This window comes from Hippoglossus stenolepis, chromosome 8 (assembly GCF_022539355.2).
Source record: "Hippoglossus stenolepis isolate QCI-W04-F060 chromosome 8, HSTE1.2, whole genome shotgun sequence".
Lineage (NCBI taxonomy): Eukaryota > Metazoa > Chordata > Actinopteri > Pleuronectiformes > Pleuronectidae > Hippoglossus > Hippoglossus stenolepis.
The window spans coordinates 10590075-10601587 of record NC_061490.1 but is presented as its reverse complement, the minus strand read 5'-3'; the positions used below and the strand labels follow the sequence as shown (position 1 = coordinate 10601587).

The following is an 11513-nucleotide window of genomic DNA, read 5'->3' as shown; positions in this document are numbered from 1 at the left end:
TGAGCATCTCCGGTCGCAGACGGTCTTCAATACATTTGCATTTGATGCTGTTTGATTTGCACACTACTCCATTACCCAGTGAAAGTAGCTGAGGTTGAAAGCTGTAGGATCGAGTGAAAAGTCATGACACTAAAGTGCATGCTCAAAGTAAAGCTTCATTTAATTAACCGACAAGTCTGACAGTTGCTATTTAACATGAATCACTTCCCTGATACGTCTCGCGGAGTACGCGATGGGAAAAAAAGGTTCTGTGCAGACATGTTGCGCTCATTTATAAAACACTCCAGACAGACGGGAGAGCGAAAACCCACATTTTCTCTCGTCTGCCTCATCCACTTGTTGGACTGAGTAATCTTACAAGCTGACAGCTCGCGGTTCAGGATGGAGGTTTAACTGCGTGTTAACTGCTCTTAGACGTGTATCACAGTGGGAGGAGACGCAGTCTTCTACTATGGATTTAAAAGTGAGAACTATGGATAAAGATACGGAAACATTTAAACAACTTCACAAACACACACACACACACACATTCAAACAAACATACCCGACATAGCCAGGACTTTTAAATATAATGTGCAAAAGTTACGTAATGCACATGAAATGAATGCTCGAAGCTTTGGTGTTTGCTGTTCTCACACATTTTCAATGTTGAACAACTCTGTATATGTGCATGCGTCTGTGTGCGTAATGTGTGTCTGTCCTGAGCGCAGGTGTTGTATTGTGAGGGTGTGACATAGTGACAGAGAGAGAGAGGGACACTGGCAACACTTGTGTAACAGTGGTATCCTTTCACTGTTCTAAACTCATGTCTCATGTCACCACCTTGTTTGGGCGTGCCATTAAAAACACTGAATTGGCACGTTAAATGGAAGGTTGCCCAGGTTCACATACTGGCATTTCCTCTGTGTGGGATCCGTCTGATGCTGAAAAGTGAAGCAGAAACAACTGGGCCGTACTCGGATCAGGAGTAAAAAATTGAATTTCACATCATATATAAATGTTAAAAAACATATTGGTCATTCGTCACAAAATATGTAAAAAGTGTGTTTCAGAATTTCTGAGGCCTATTTTCTGACACTTGCTCGTCCGGAACATAAAACTTACTGTAATGTGAGAGGAGTACTTTATATTTACATGTGTTATTAATGGAGGGTATTGACTCTAGAGTCTAGATGATTGTGTGGGAAATTACATGGATTGTGTATGTTGTAGAACAAAGTCCCTATTCACATTCCAACACTTAGAATGCCCCAACAGTAAGTTGTATAATGTGTGTATGCATTTAAATAAAAAGTGCACAAACAACTGCAGACACACACAGTCGAACACACAAAGAGTGTATGAAGCGCATTCATGAATTGCATTGAACGTCTTTTGCACCTCACCTTTTCACATCCACCTTTTAGGCCTACGTGAGTTTTCAAGACCGCCGCCGACACAGGCTTCCAGTTTTGTGCCTGATTTAAAGCCCAAGGGTGCAGTCCACTACTCTGAAGTGTTTACTCACCACAGGCATTAAACATAACTGTCAATTAGGAGTGGAAGTCGGAGCTCCTAATGGCCTTGTTTAGGCTGTCGTGTGGACAAGCATTAGCGTCTCTCAGTCTGCGAGAGCGCGTGTGTGGGTCAGGGTGAGGAGTGTGAAGCGTGCGAGCGGTCGGCGCGGTGTGCGTGCAATCTTTGTGTGTGAGCGCGCGCTTGTGTCGGAAAACCGCGCACAGCCCGCTCCCCTTGATCATCCAGAGCGGTGAACATTTCACCTGACACCTTTATGGGAGGACAGGACCCGGGACTGGTTCTTAAGGTTCCCCCCGTCCACTTTGATGTGCGTTATTAAACACACCTGTACCTGATTTGCACGCCGCTCTCTCTCTCTTTTCGTCTCCCGCTCTCCCCTGGATGTTAGCAGGGCTCTCGGTTGTGGCCTCAGTCTTAATGAGTGGATTTAGCATGGAAGTTACGAGAGTGAGAGAAAGGGTCGACTTCTAGAAAGGTTCAATCAAAGGGCAGAAAATAGTTTTTTTACACTATTTTGCTCACATTTATTTCATCTTTACTTAATAAAGGCCTGCAAATATGCCATGAAATGTAATTGGAATTGTTGCATTTATCATCGGCTCACATAAATATATGTAAATATGCATTTCTGGTGTTTGTTGTTTCCTGTTTTTTGACAATTTTCTCTCCTTGAACAATCCAAGGAGACACTTTTATTAAAGACTCTCTATTAGGTCTGTGTCTGCTCATGACAGACACATGTGGAAGCCTGTCCACGCAGATTGTCAAATGATACGGAAGTTGAATTCCAGCATCATTTTTTTCCCCTTGTCAAGCATCTGTAGCTCTTTCATCAATTCCTACCGGTCTTACGTAGCATCCCACCCAATTGACTACTTCAGTCGCTGTTTGCGAAATATAATGCCATAATAAAACTTTAGCCGCGTTAACTTCCTGCTGGAGAGGCACACAGGTGTGCGTCAGAGATTAATGTCTGAAGCGTTTTGGAGGAGAGAGCGTTGATGGCAGGATAAAGGATACAAAGAGCTCGTGAATTATCTGCATATGCGAGCTGCTTATTTGATCAGAGATAAGGGGAATGAATCTACTCTCTCTCCGGTCCACACTCACGCGGCGCCTATGAGCCTTCTGCGATACCATCAGTTCAGCTCTCAATGACAACTAGTCCTTAGCGTGGATGAACACACCCTCATTGGTAGGCTATATGATGGGATTATGGCTGCATTTGATATGCAATGCGTGGAATTAAAGAATGTCTGGATAAGTTCAAATTGGTCCCTCAGTCTGAAGCGTAGGCTTAGCACGGTGGCCTTATACTCCATTTCACTGTAGAGTTGACTGTTCAGCGAATTGTATGGTTTGCCCTTGAGGAGCAGTATCTCAGTGTTGTCAAGGGCAGCCGGGGTTTCCTCCCCTAATAGTGTAACGAACGTGAGGCAAAGAGCAGGTTCTTCAAAGGGGACAGAAAATGCCCCTGTGCAATCGAGACTAATTGTGGCATAAATTCACAATGGTTTCAGAACAGGCTTCACAGCTTGAGCTTTGTCATGTGCAATGGACGCCCTGCTCCCATTTTCACCTGCCGCCGCTCTCAATCAAACAAAGAGGTGGGGTGGAAGTTTCTTTTCATCTGTTCAAAGGTGACTGGCTGCTGAGCAATTTTTTTTTTTTTTGGTGGTCGAAACAATAACTCTTTTTATTGAGAACAAATGTTGACATTTGGAGGGAGCAGCAGCAGGCGAGAGAAAGAAACACAGAGCGAGAGAGAGGGAGAGAGGCAGGGCCCCTGTGTTCTTAGGAGAGTGCCTCTGGTGCTATTTGACAACAGCGCCGAGTCCCCAGGGGAGCCCACCTGAGAATGAAGCGTGCATTTCAATAAATCAACTCCTAATGAAAGCGTTTGGGGTGAGAGGGAAGAAGAAGCTGGCCTAGGGGCTATGAGGTCCACAACTTGCATAGGAGGCTGCCAGTGGAGGTAGGGGTAAATAAACAGTAGGTGTAAAATACATCCGCTCCAGACAGTGAAGATCAAAAGAAACACTGACTTTAAACCAAAAACAAAAATCAATACTACTCTCCAAAAACTCCACCTTAAACGCTCTTAAAAATATCCTTTTTTTATACAGCGGGACGCCGTTCACTGCAAAGTACACCGTGAATCTTTGTCACAGAGACTTCTGTCGACCTACAAAGGTGGGTTAACCGAGTTTAGGGTGGGTTTACCCCTGCCACTATGCACATCCCCTGGTGGCAGTCAAATATTACTTCCATAGGATGAAGCCAGGGTGGTGGTGGTGGTGAGGAGATGGGGGGAAGGGGAGTGAAAACCAAGGTGAAAGGGAGTCCCGTGAGATTTGGACAACACTCCAGCTCAAATTCAACTGGAAAATGAAGGATTAGCTTTTAGTCTGGCTGCGAGCGATGATGGAGGCCTCGTCTCTTCTGTGGGAGGGAGGATGGGAATATTATATATTTGATCTCTGGGCATTTCACACTCGCTGCAAAAGGGGCCACAGCTGTGAGTGACAAGATGTTGGAACTAATTTTAGAAATGAAAATAATAAAATACATTTGTGCAATAATGCTGATAATAATAATGTGTTCATTTCCTCGGACATGATCTTTTCTTTTTCTCTCCCTAAATTGTTTAATTAGCTGTGTCGTAGAGCTGCTATAATAACCAAGCCATGATGAAAAGCAGAGGAAAGCCTGTCCGATTAGGGCCCATCACACAGCCCATTGGAGCTGGCAGATGCTAAGATAGACTTTTATGGATCGCTCAATGCCGCGCCGTAATGAAGCAGGCAGGGCTGACCCATGCTGAACCGGGCTAAAAAAGCTCCAGGGACGGGCCCCGCTGGGAGCCCCATAATGCCCGATGCGACCCACGGCTGTATTAATCACACTGGAGAAGGGAAAATAAATGTGTGGCATTGCAGGACGCGGAGAGGGAGAGAGAAAGAAAAAAAAAATGAAATAAGTATGTCGTTTATCCCAATCAAGGTCGTGAATGTGCGGCCGATGGGAGAATCTCTGAGCAGAATGAGGCACTAAAAGAAAATGATGGGTCCATTTACGCAGAATGGATCGTGCAATCTGGGGAAACTCATAATGTTTATGAAAAGCGAGATTCATCAGGCATTTCCCCATCTGCGTTTGACTGACAAAATAAAAAGAGCAATGAGCAGAGTGAATGAGGAAAAAGAGCTCGGTGTTAAATACAGCTCTAAAAATAAAACCAAAAAGAATGACGCCCCCAGATTGATGTCATGGTTGGGAAAACAGTTTAATATTTTCTCCTTTTTTTGTTGTTGGGAATAATGGATATCATACCCCGCCAGTACATCTATACCATTTTTTATTTTATTTACATTCAAAGATATAAATTAGTAAAAGTACTCCTGATAACAAGATTGTGTAGCTTCTTTTCCCAAATGCGTCTCAAATAAAAAGCGTCCATAATATATATATTTACAAAACAAACAGACGATGTCAGCTTCCCATGTTTTTTTTGTTTTTTTACCTTTTTTGCAATACAACTTGCATAAATTATTATTATAGGCATCAGTTCGCCACCATTTAAAAAAATAAATATCAAATGTAGGCTATTCCACTTTGAAGTCCTCAAGTTGACTTCAGCTCCGTGCGCCCTGCGTCCCGTGACACCTCCTTCCACAGACACGGTTCTCACAGAAAGGCCAAATTATGTTTAACTTGTTTTATCCACACTTAAATATATACTAACATAATATACCGTGGCAAATAAGCAAACTATAGGAACCTGAGAAATAACATGTAAAATCACATACAATGGGAGATCTCTCTCTTTTTTTTTCAACCTCTCAGAAAATAATTCAGAAAACAAAACTGAAACAATACAACAATAATTATAAATCTGACAAATACTGTGTGCTGGGGTGTGTCTCAAGCTGCGTGCGTGGAGCTGAGGGGGAGGCGGAGTAGCAGCGTTCATCCCGACTATGTGGTGGCACTAGATCCGGTTTGGAGCAAAGGTTACTGGGGTTATGACATGAGGCCATAGGTGGTGCCATTCCTCGCTTTTATAGTCAAAGCAATTGTGACACCTACCTGCAGAGCATGGAAATAAAACAACAAACCAAAAAAGGAAAATCCCCACACGACGACACCATCGTGATCAACTGTCAAACTGAAAGAAAACCCCCCCCCCAGAAACAGCTCCGTGTATTATCCTGTAAGTGCTCATGAGAAAACGACATGTGCGCATAGCTTTGGATGTGCGTAAAGGAACCGCCGAGATTACACTAAGTGACATTTGAAGATGTAATAAAGTTGCACGACGGACGCACAGAGCAAACTCACTGATCTGTTTACTTTTGGCTGACCCTGGCGTAATTATAATTATCCCATACGCTGAAAGATAAGGTTTGGGGCCTACTGTGCGCGTGCGCTCACATGCACGCACCTACACACACACACACACGCGCGCGCGGGCACACATCAGAGGAAACATTAAAAGTAGGATTCCTGCTCAAAGCTGTGGCAACATTTCTGCGTGTGTGTGTGTGTGTGTGTGTGTGTGTGTGTGTGTGTGTGTGTGTGTGTGTGTGTGTGTGTGTGATCAGGCTGATTCCTTCACGGGCTCATTTCAATGTCCATATCTGTGTGTGTCCTCTTGCAACATTTGTTCGCAATATGCTTTTTTTCTTATTATATCCCCATGGGTTCTCGTTGCCTGTTGCATGGAAATGAATTGACCTCACTCTTAATGATTGTGTGAGAAATGAACGTGCATATAGTTAAAAAATAAGTTATGAACAGATAATGAACTGCACTGAAAAACGAATTATAGGCCATAAACGAAAGTCCCTCTCAATAAATCGTTTAGTCTCACATCCGGTCCTAAGATCTTATTAGAAAATCTGTAAATAGTGTCTGATGATGTCACTTGTTTCTCGTGTTTGTTTGAAAGAAATACAATTTTAAAAAACAGCCCAGCCTTCCCAGTTTGTCCCAACAAGACAAAGAAAAAAACCAGTTGATTTGCATTGGAAACGAGTGAACTCATTTCATTTTACTTCCACCATGAAGAGATTTCCCTACCAGTGTTTGTTTTGTTTTTTTTCCTCTCTTTTCTTTAAGAAAAATACAATCTCAAGATTTCAACACTAGATTAAATAAGTTTTCAAATCACTTCGGGGGGGGGGGCCGCATCATGTTGATTACGTACCTTTCTTCGCCTCTAAATGTGCGGCTCTGAAAAGCTGTTGTTGCTGCTGCTCGACAACAACAATGTGGTTTGGGTTATTTTTAACGAGGGGGGAGTCTGGCCTGTGCTTGGGGTTCGTGCTCGCCTCCAGCCCCTGGTGCGAGGAGCTCAGGCCCTCGTTCGCAGCAGCGGCGGCGGCGGCGGCGGCAGCGGCGGCTGCGGCGGCCAGACTCACTCCAGACGAATTAGTGTAGCGCAGGATCCCTTGGCCCTGCAGGGGGCTGAAGTTGCCATAGTTTGTGTAATTGCTATAAAAGGGAGAAGTGTAATAAATAGGTCTTCCAAGGATGGAGGGGGCCGGGTAGAGGGAGGGGGAGCTGGCAGCCGGGGAGCTGGTGGAGGACGTGGGGGGAGTGAGGAGGCCCCCGCCGGAGGAGGAGGAGGAGGGGCAGGTCGGTTGCCCCGCAGGCTGCCCCGGTGGCTGCTGCTGCGGATGTTGCTGCTTTTGGTCCGAGGTAGCAATCTCCGCCAGCGACCACAGCTTGGGCTTGGCTGCGGGGATCTGAGGCGCCCCCGACGGAGCCCGGCTCTCCAGGCACGGGGACGGTTTACTGGCGATGAGGCCGCTGCTGCTGACGAGGCTCCGGGCCAGGTCCTCCCGCTGGCTGTGGAGGTGGTGGAGGTGATGCAGGTGGTGGTGGAGATGGTGTGGGTGGTGGTGGTGGTGATGGTGGCCGAGAACCGGCGCCTCCACTCCCGTGAGCGGAGACGACGTGACGGCCTTGGGCGAGAGCTGAGCCCGCGGGTCGTGGTTCTGGTCCTCGCCGTCGTCGTCGCACTTGTCGCCGGCTTGGTCGGAGCTCAGCTCGGCCACGCGGCAGCTGACCTTCTCCCCGTCCGACTCCGAGGGGCAGGAGTGGTCCGTCAGAGTGTCCACGTGCAAACTGATCCCTGTGAATAAAGGAGGAAATGTATTATTAATTATAATACTAATGTAAATATATATAGGCCTAATTACAGAAAACTATAAAACTATAAAGGACATATAAAATGTGAGCATATTAAAACAATACAGATCATTGATAATATTCCAAAAATATAAACAAAGTCACAAGTTGAACATTTACAATATAAATAAATAAAGAACATGAAACGAAAATTGTGGTCAAATTAAATGACATGTCCACATTAGTCAAATCACTAATGTTTTACAACCAACCAAGTGAAACATTCATTCATTGTAAAATAAAATAAAAACGATTAAAAGATTAGTTTTATGATAACAGCAATCCTAATAATCCATAAATTATATATAATCCATTTTTCAGAAATCATACAACAATGTCATCAATGGGAAACCATTGATAATCGGATTATACAGAGGCTACTCACACACTCGAGGTGACTGTAATGTTATGTGTAATTTACAAGTGACCTGACATTAATCATGTTAAATAAAACATTATACAATCAATATGCATACTGGAACAACACATATCTTCCATTAAAATAAAAACCAAACTATACCTTATAGAATTTAATTCAGTTATGTCATGTCATATATCTTTATGGGATATTATAGCCTTTTTCCATTCAATAAGTTGAGCAGTAAATAAAAGGGGGGCACACACACCCCCTCCCCTCCCTGTTACCCCCCGTCCCTCCTGCCCTGCATTGTTAAGTGGATCATGGCTCGGTCTCCAGACTGTACCTTCATCCTCCGCCGACGCCTCGCTGTTGTCCAGGTTCTTCTCGGAGCGCTCCACCTCCTTCCTCTCCCCGTCCCCGTCCTCCTCGTCCTCGTCCTCGCTCTTGTTCCTGGGCGCCCAGGTCATCTTGTTCTCCTTCTTGAGCCTCCGCCGGGCGTTGGCGAACCACGTGGAGACCTGCGTCAGGGTCATCTTGGTGATAATGGCCAGCATGATCTTTTCCCCTTTGGTCGGGTACGGGTTCTTCCTGTGCTCCTGCAGCCAGGCCTTCAGGGTGGCCGTGGCGTCCCTGGTGGCGTTCTTGCGGTAAGCCGGGTCGTTGAGCTGGTACGGGTACCCGGGGCTCCCGTATGGGTGGTAACCCAGCGCCCCCGCCATGCCCGTCGTGTGCGCGTCATATGGAGAGCTCTGGGGAAAAGTTGGCATTTTTTTATAAAACTCACAATTCCTCCATGTGCTTTTCTGGTGTTGTTTTAAAAATATATATATATTTGTCCTTAAGATTGTTTTTAAAAACGTGACAATATTTTTGGGCTTATTTAAAAATCAAGGTATTATAATTCAAATGAATATTAATGCACAGATCACACATACAGTCAAGGCTACATCCTATTGAAATTATTTCAAACTCATTTTTATTATCGGACGTGTGTGAAGGATTATATAAATCCACACTTGTTATTGTGTATCTATATAATAGGTGTGAGCTTTATTGGCAGCTCACAAAGTGTACACACATATATATAAGCTCTGTAAATTACATTGATCATCAGTCAAGTCTGTTAAAATAAACATCTGTAATTGCAGGCTTAGTGGACGCACCGTGCGTGAGAACAGGCCGCGGGAAGCCATGAACTAATGGTGAACTAATAGTTAAGATCATTATCAGATTAACTAATAACAGGGGCTCTCCTCGCTGTCGCTGTTGAGATAATAAAAAAAAGGAAGAATATACATGTTCTGTAATCACCCATTAACAATTTCCTTTCTCTGACATGCTTTTTTTTTCTTTTTTTTTTGTTGTGGCAGCCACAGTGTGTTAACACATCTTCTCTTCGCAGCATAACAAATCCCATTAGCGAACCACTTGATGTGCACCTTTCCCCCCTAAAACGCTTGAAGTGGCCCTGTGACATTAAGCATTAATGCGACTCCTTGCTTCTCATGTTGAAAATTCAGTTTATTCATCTAAAGTCGGCGACTCCGTCTCCCTGGTGATTTTTTTTTTTTATTTAACGCCTGGCGAAGAAGAAAGAGTCGTGGAGCGAAATGACGCGTTGGCTGCGTTCACCTGAGAGTTCACATACAAATCTGAGAGAGCACTTTTGCGTAATTAGCGGCGCAGCGCGTGTTAAGCGCCGGTCGAAGCCTTTTGCAGTTCGCAGCTCATGCTTTCAAAATCCCATTTAAGCCAAAGGGGTCAAGGATTTCAAAGCTGGGAAACCCAGACGAGCAGGCCGGTGGTTATGAATGTGTCAGTGGGAAAGTTCCGCAAACACTTTCCCGATTAGCGAGTCACTACAAAAACATTGTAAATCCGCAGCGACTGACGCGTCGTGCGCTTGGAGAAGACGGAGCATTCTGCGCATTGTACAGACTTCACGCACCACCACACGCTCTCCCTGCCGTGGAGCCCGAACACGCACGATTAAACAAAAATTGATAAAAATATATATTTACCATGTAGGATGGGAATCCCGTCGTCGGATCCGTGGAGTATGACAGCGGACTGGAGAAGCCTGCGCCGGCCGACGCGGAGAAAGCAGCCGATCCAGGGTAAGGGCTGAAGGCTGAGCCGGAGGACGACCGCGCCAGGTCCTCGCTCCGCGGGGCAGCCAGAGCCGAGGCCCCGTACGCCGGACACGAATACAGAGCCAGAGAGCCCGGGGGCTGGTAGAGGTAACCCTGAGGATAGGACATTGGGGCGCTGCGGTGTGGGTCGCCGATTCCAAAAAAGGGGAGGATAAAAAAAAAAGAGAGACGCACAAGGGCGACGGGCAACAGCAGCCAAAATAATAAACAATCAACTCAATAATCAGCCGTGCAAACAGTCATCAGACAATGGACATAAAAAAAAGTCCTCCCTCCACAGCCCCCTTACTGGGAGAAAAAAAACCCCCGAAAGATCTGTGAAAGTGCCCACATAGAGGCGATGTGGCTCGCGTCTTGATCCCCTAGCGTCCGATGTTTTTAGTACGCAGCACTATGAAGTGAGGAGTTAGGGAGGAAGGAGCCAGTGGAGTTTCAGACACACAGAGCATTGGGGGAAACTGGAGCTGTCACTCCGGCTCATCTGAATATCCCATTCCCGCCCCCTTTCTGCCTCACAGACATGGAGCCGCGGAACAAAACCGAGGCTGCACACTGCAAAAAGTGCGAGTCTGGCCACCGCAACAAGATTCCTCTAGTTTAGTGTGATTTAACAAATACAAAAAAAACTTCCGTCACCTAATCTACAAACTGAATGAGACAGAGCTGTAATTGTTGTTAAAGCAAATTAATTATAGAGCAATTAGTTATGGGTCTTATTTTTCATTTTGTTTCTGGGAGATTGGCATCAGAAATTAAAATTGAGACGTTTTAATATGAGGCATTGATTCAATCAGTGCACATGTTTATCTGTTAAGATGCTGATTATTTACAGCACATTATAGAACAAAACGGACCGCACTCTTTTTTTTTTACAGCAATGCCATTTATTTTTGAATGCTTCTAAGGTCAAGTTTATTATGGGAGTGAGTCTATGTGATAAAAACTTGAAGCTCTACAATCCCATAATACGCATGAGGGGATACTGACAGAGGGAGAGTAAAATGACCAGTTCTCTCCTCTGGTTATTTTGTCACCAGCTTTTTTTTTTTTTAAACCCGGACACATCCATGGAAGCGTGCGCGCTCCTCGGGCAGTGCGCGCTCCGGCCTGTGGGAGGCGTAGACGGCTTCCTTAATTTCCACCACTTAGCTCAAACCCTTTATTATAACAATTACATTCGGCGGCAATAATAAAGCTGTTGCCGCTTTACGGAGGGGTGGTCTCTCCTCCATATAGCCTGCAGATAACCAACCACCAGCGCTGTTGAAGTGCGCGTGTGTGTGTGT

General features: G+C 45.2%; 1 protein-coding gene across 1 annotated transcript; it reads right to left on the bottom strand.

Annotated features, from left to right (window-relative positions):
* Positions 1-4785: 4785 nt before the first annotated feature.
* irx2a (iroquois homeobox 2a) lies at positions 4786-10687 on the bottom strand. Its single transcript, XM_035164624.2, has 3 exons — positions 10096-10687; positions 8418-8823; positions 4786-7657 (listed from the first exon to the last, which is right to left on the bottom strand). Exons 1-3 carry the CDS (start codon positions 10333-10335, stop codon positions 6720-6722), a joined length of 1584 nt encoding a protein of 527 aa, XP_035020515.2. The 5' UTR covers positions 10336-10687; the 3' UTR covers positions 4786-6719.
* Positions 10688-11513: the final 826 nt, after the last annotated feature.

Coding starts and splice junctions, on each gene's coding strand:
- irx2a (XM_035164624.2), bottom strand. CDS start 10,335: ATGTCCTATCCTCAGGGTTACCTCTACCAGCCCCCGGGCTCTCTGGCT. Junction 8,824..10,095: donor CGGGATTCCCATCCTACATG/GTAAATATATAT, acceptor ACTTTTCCCCAG/AGCTCTCCATATGACGCGCA. Junction 7,658..8,417: donor GGCGTCGGCGGAGGATGAAG/GTACAGTCTGGA, acceptor CTTTATTCACAG/GGATCAGTTTGCACGTGGAC.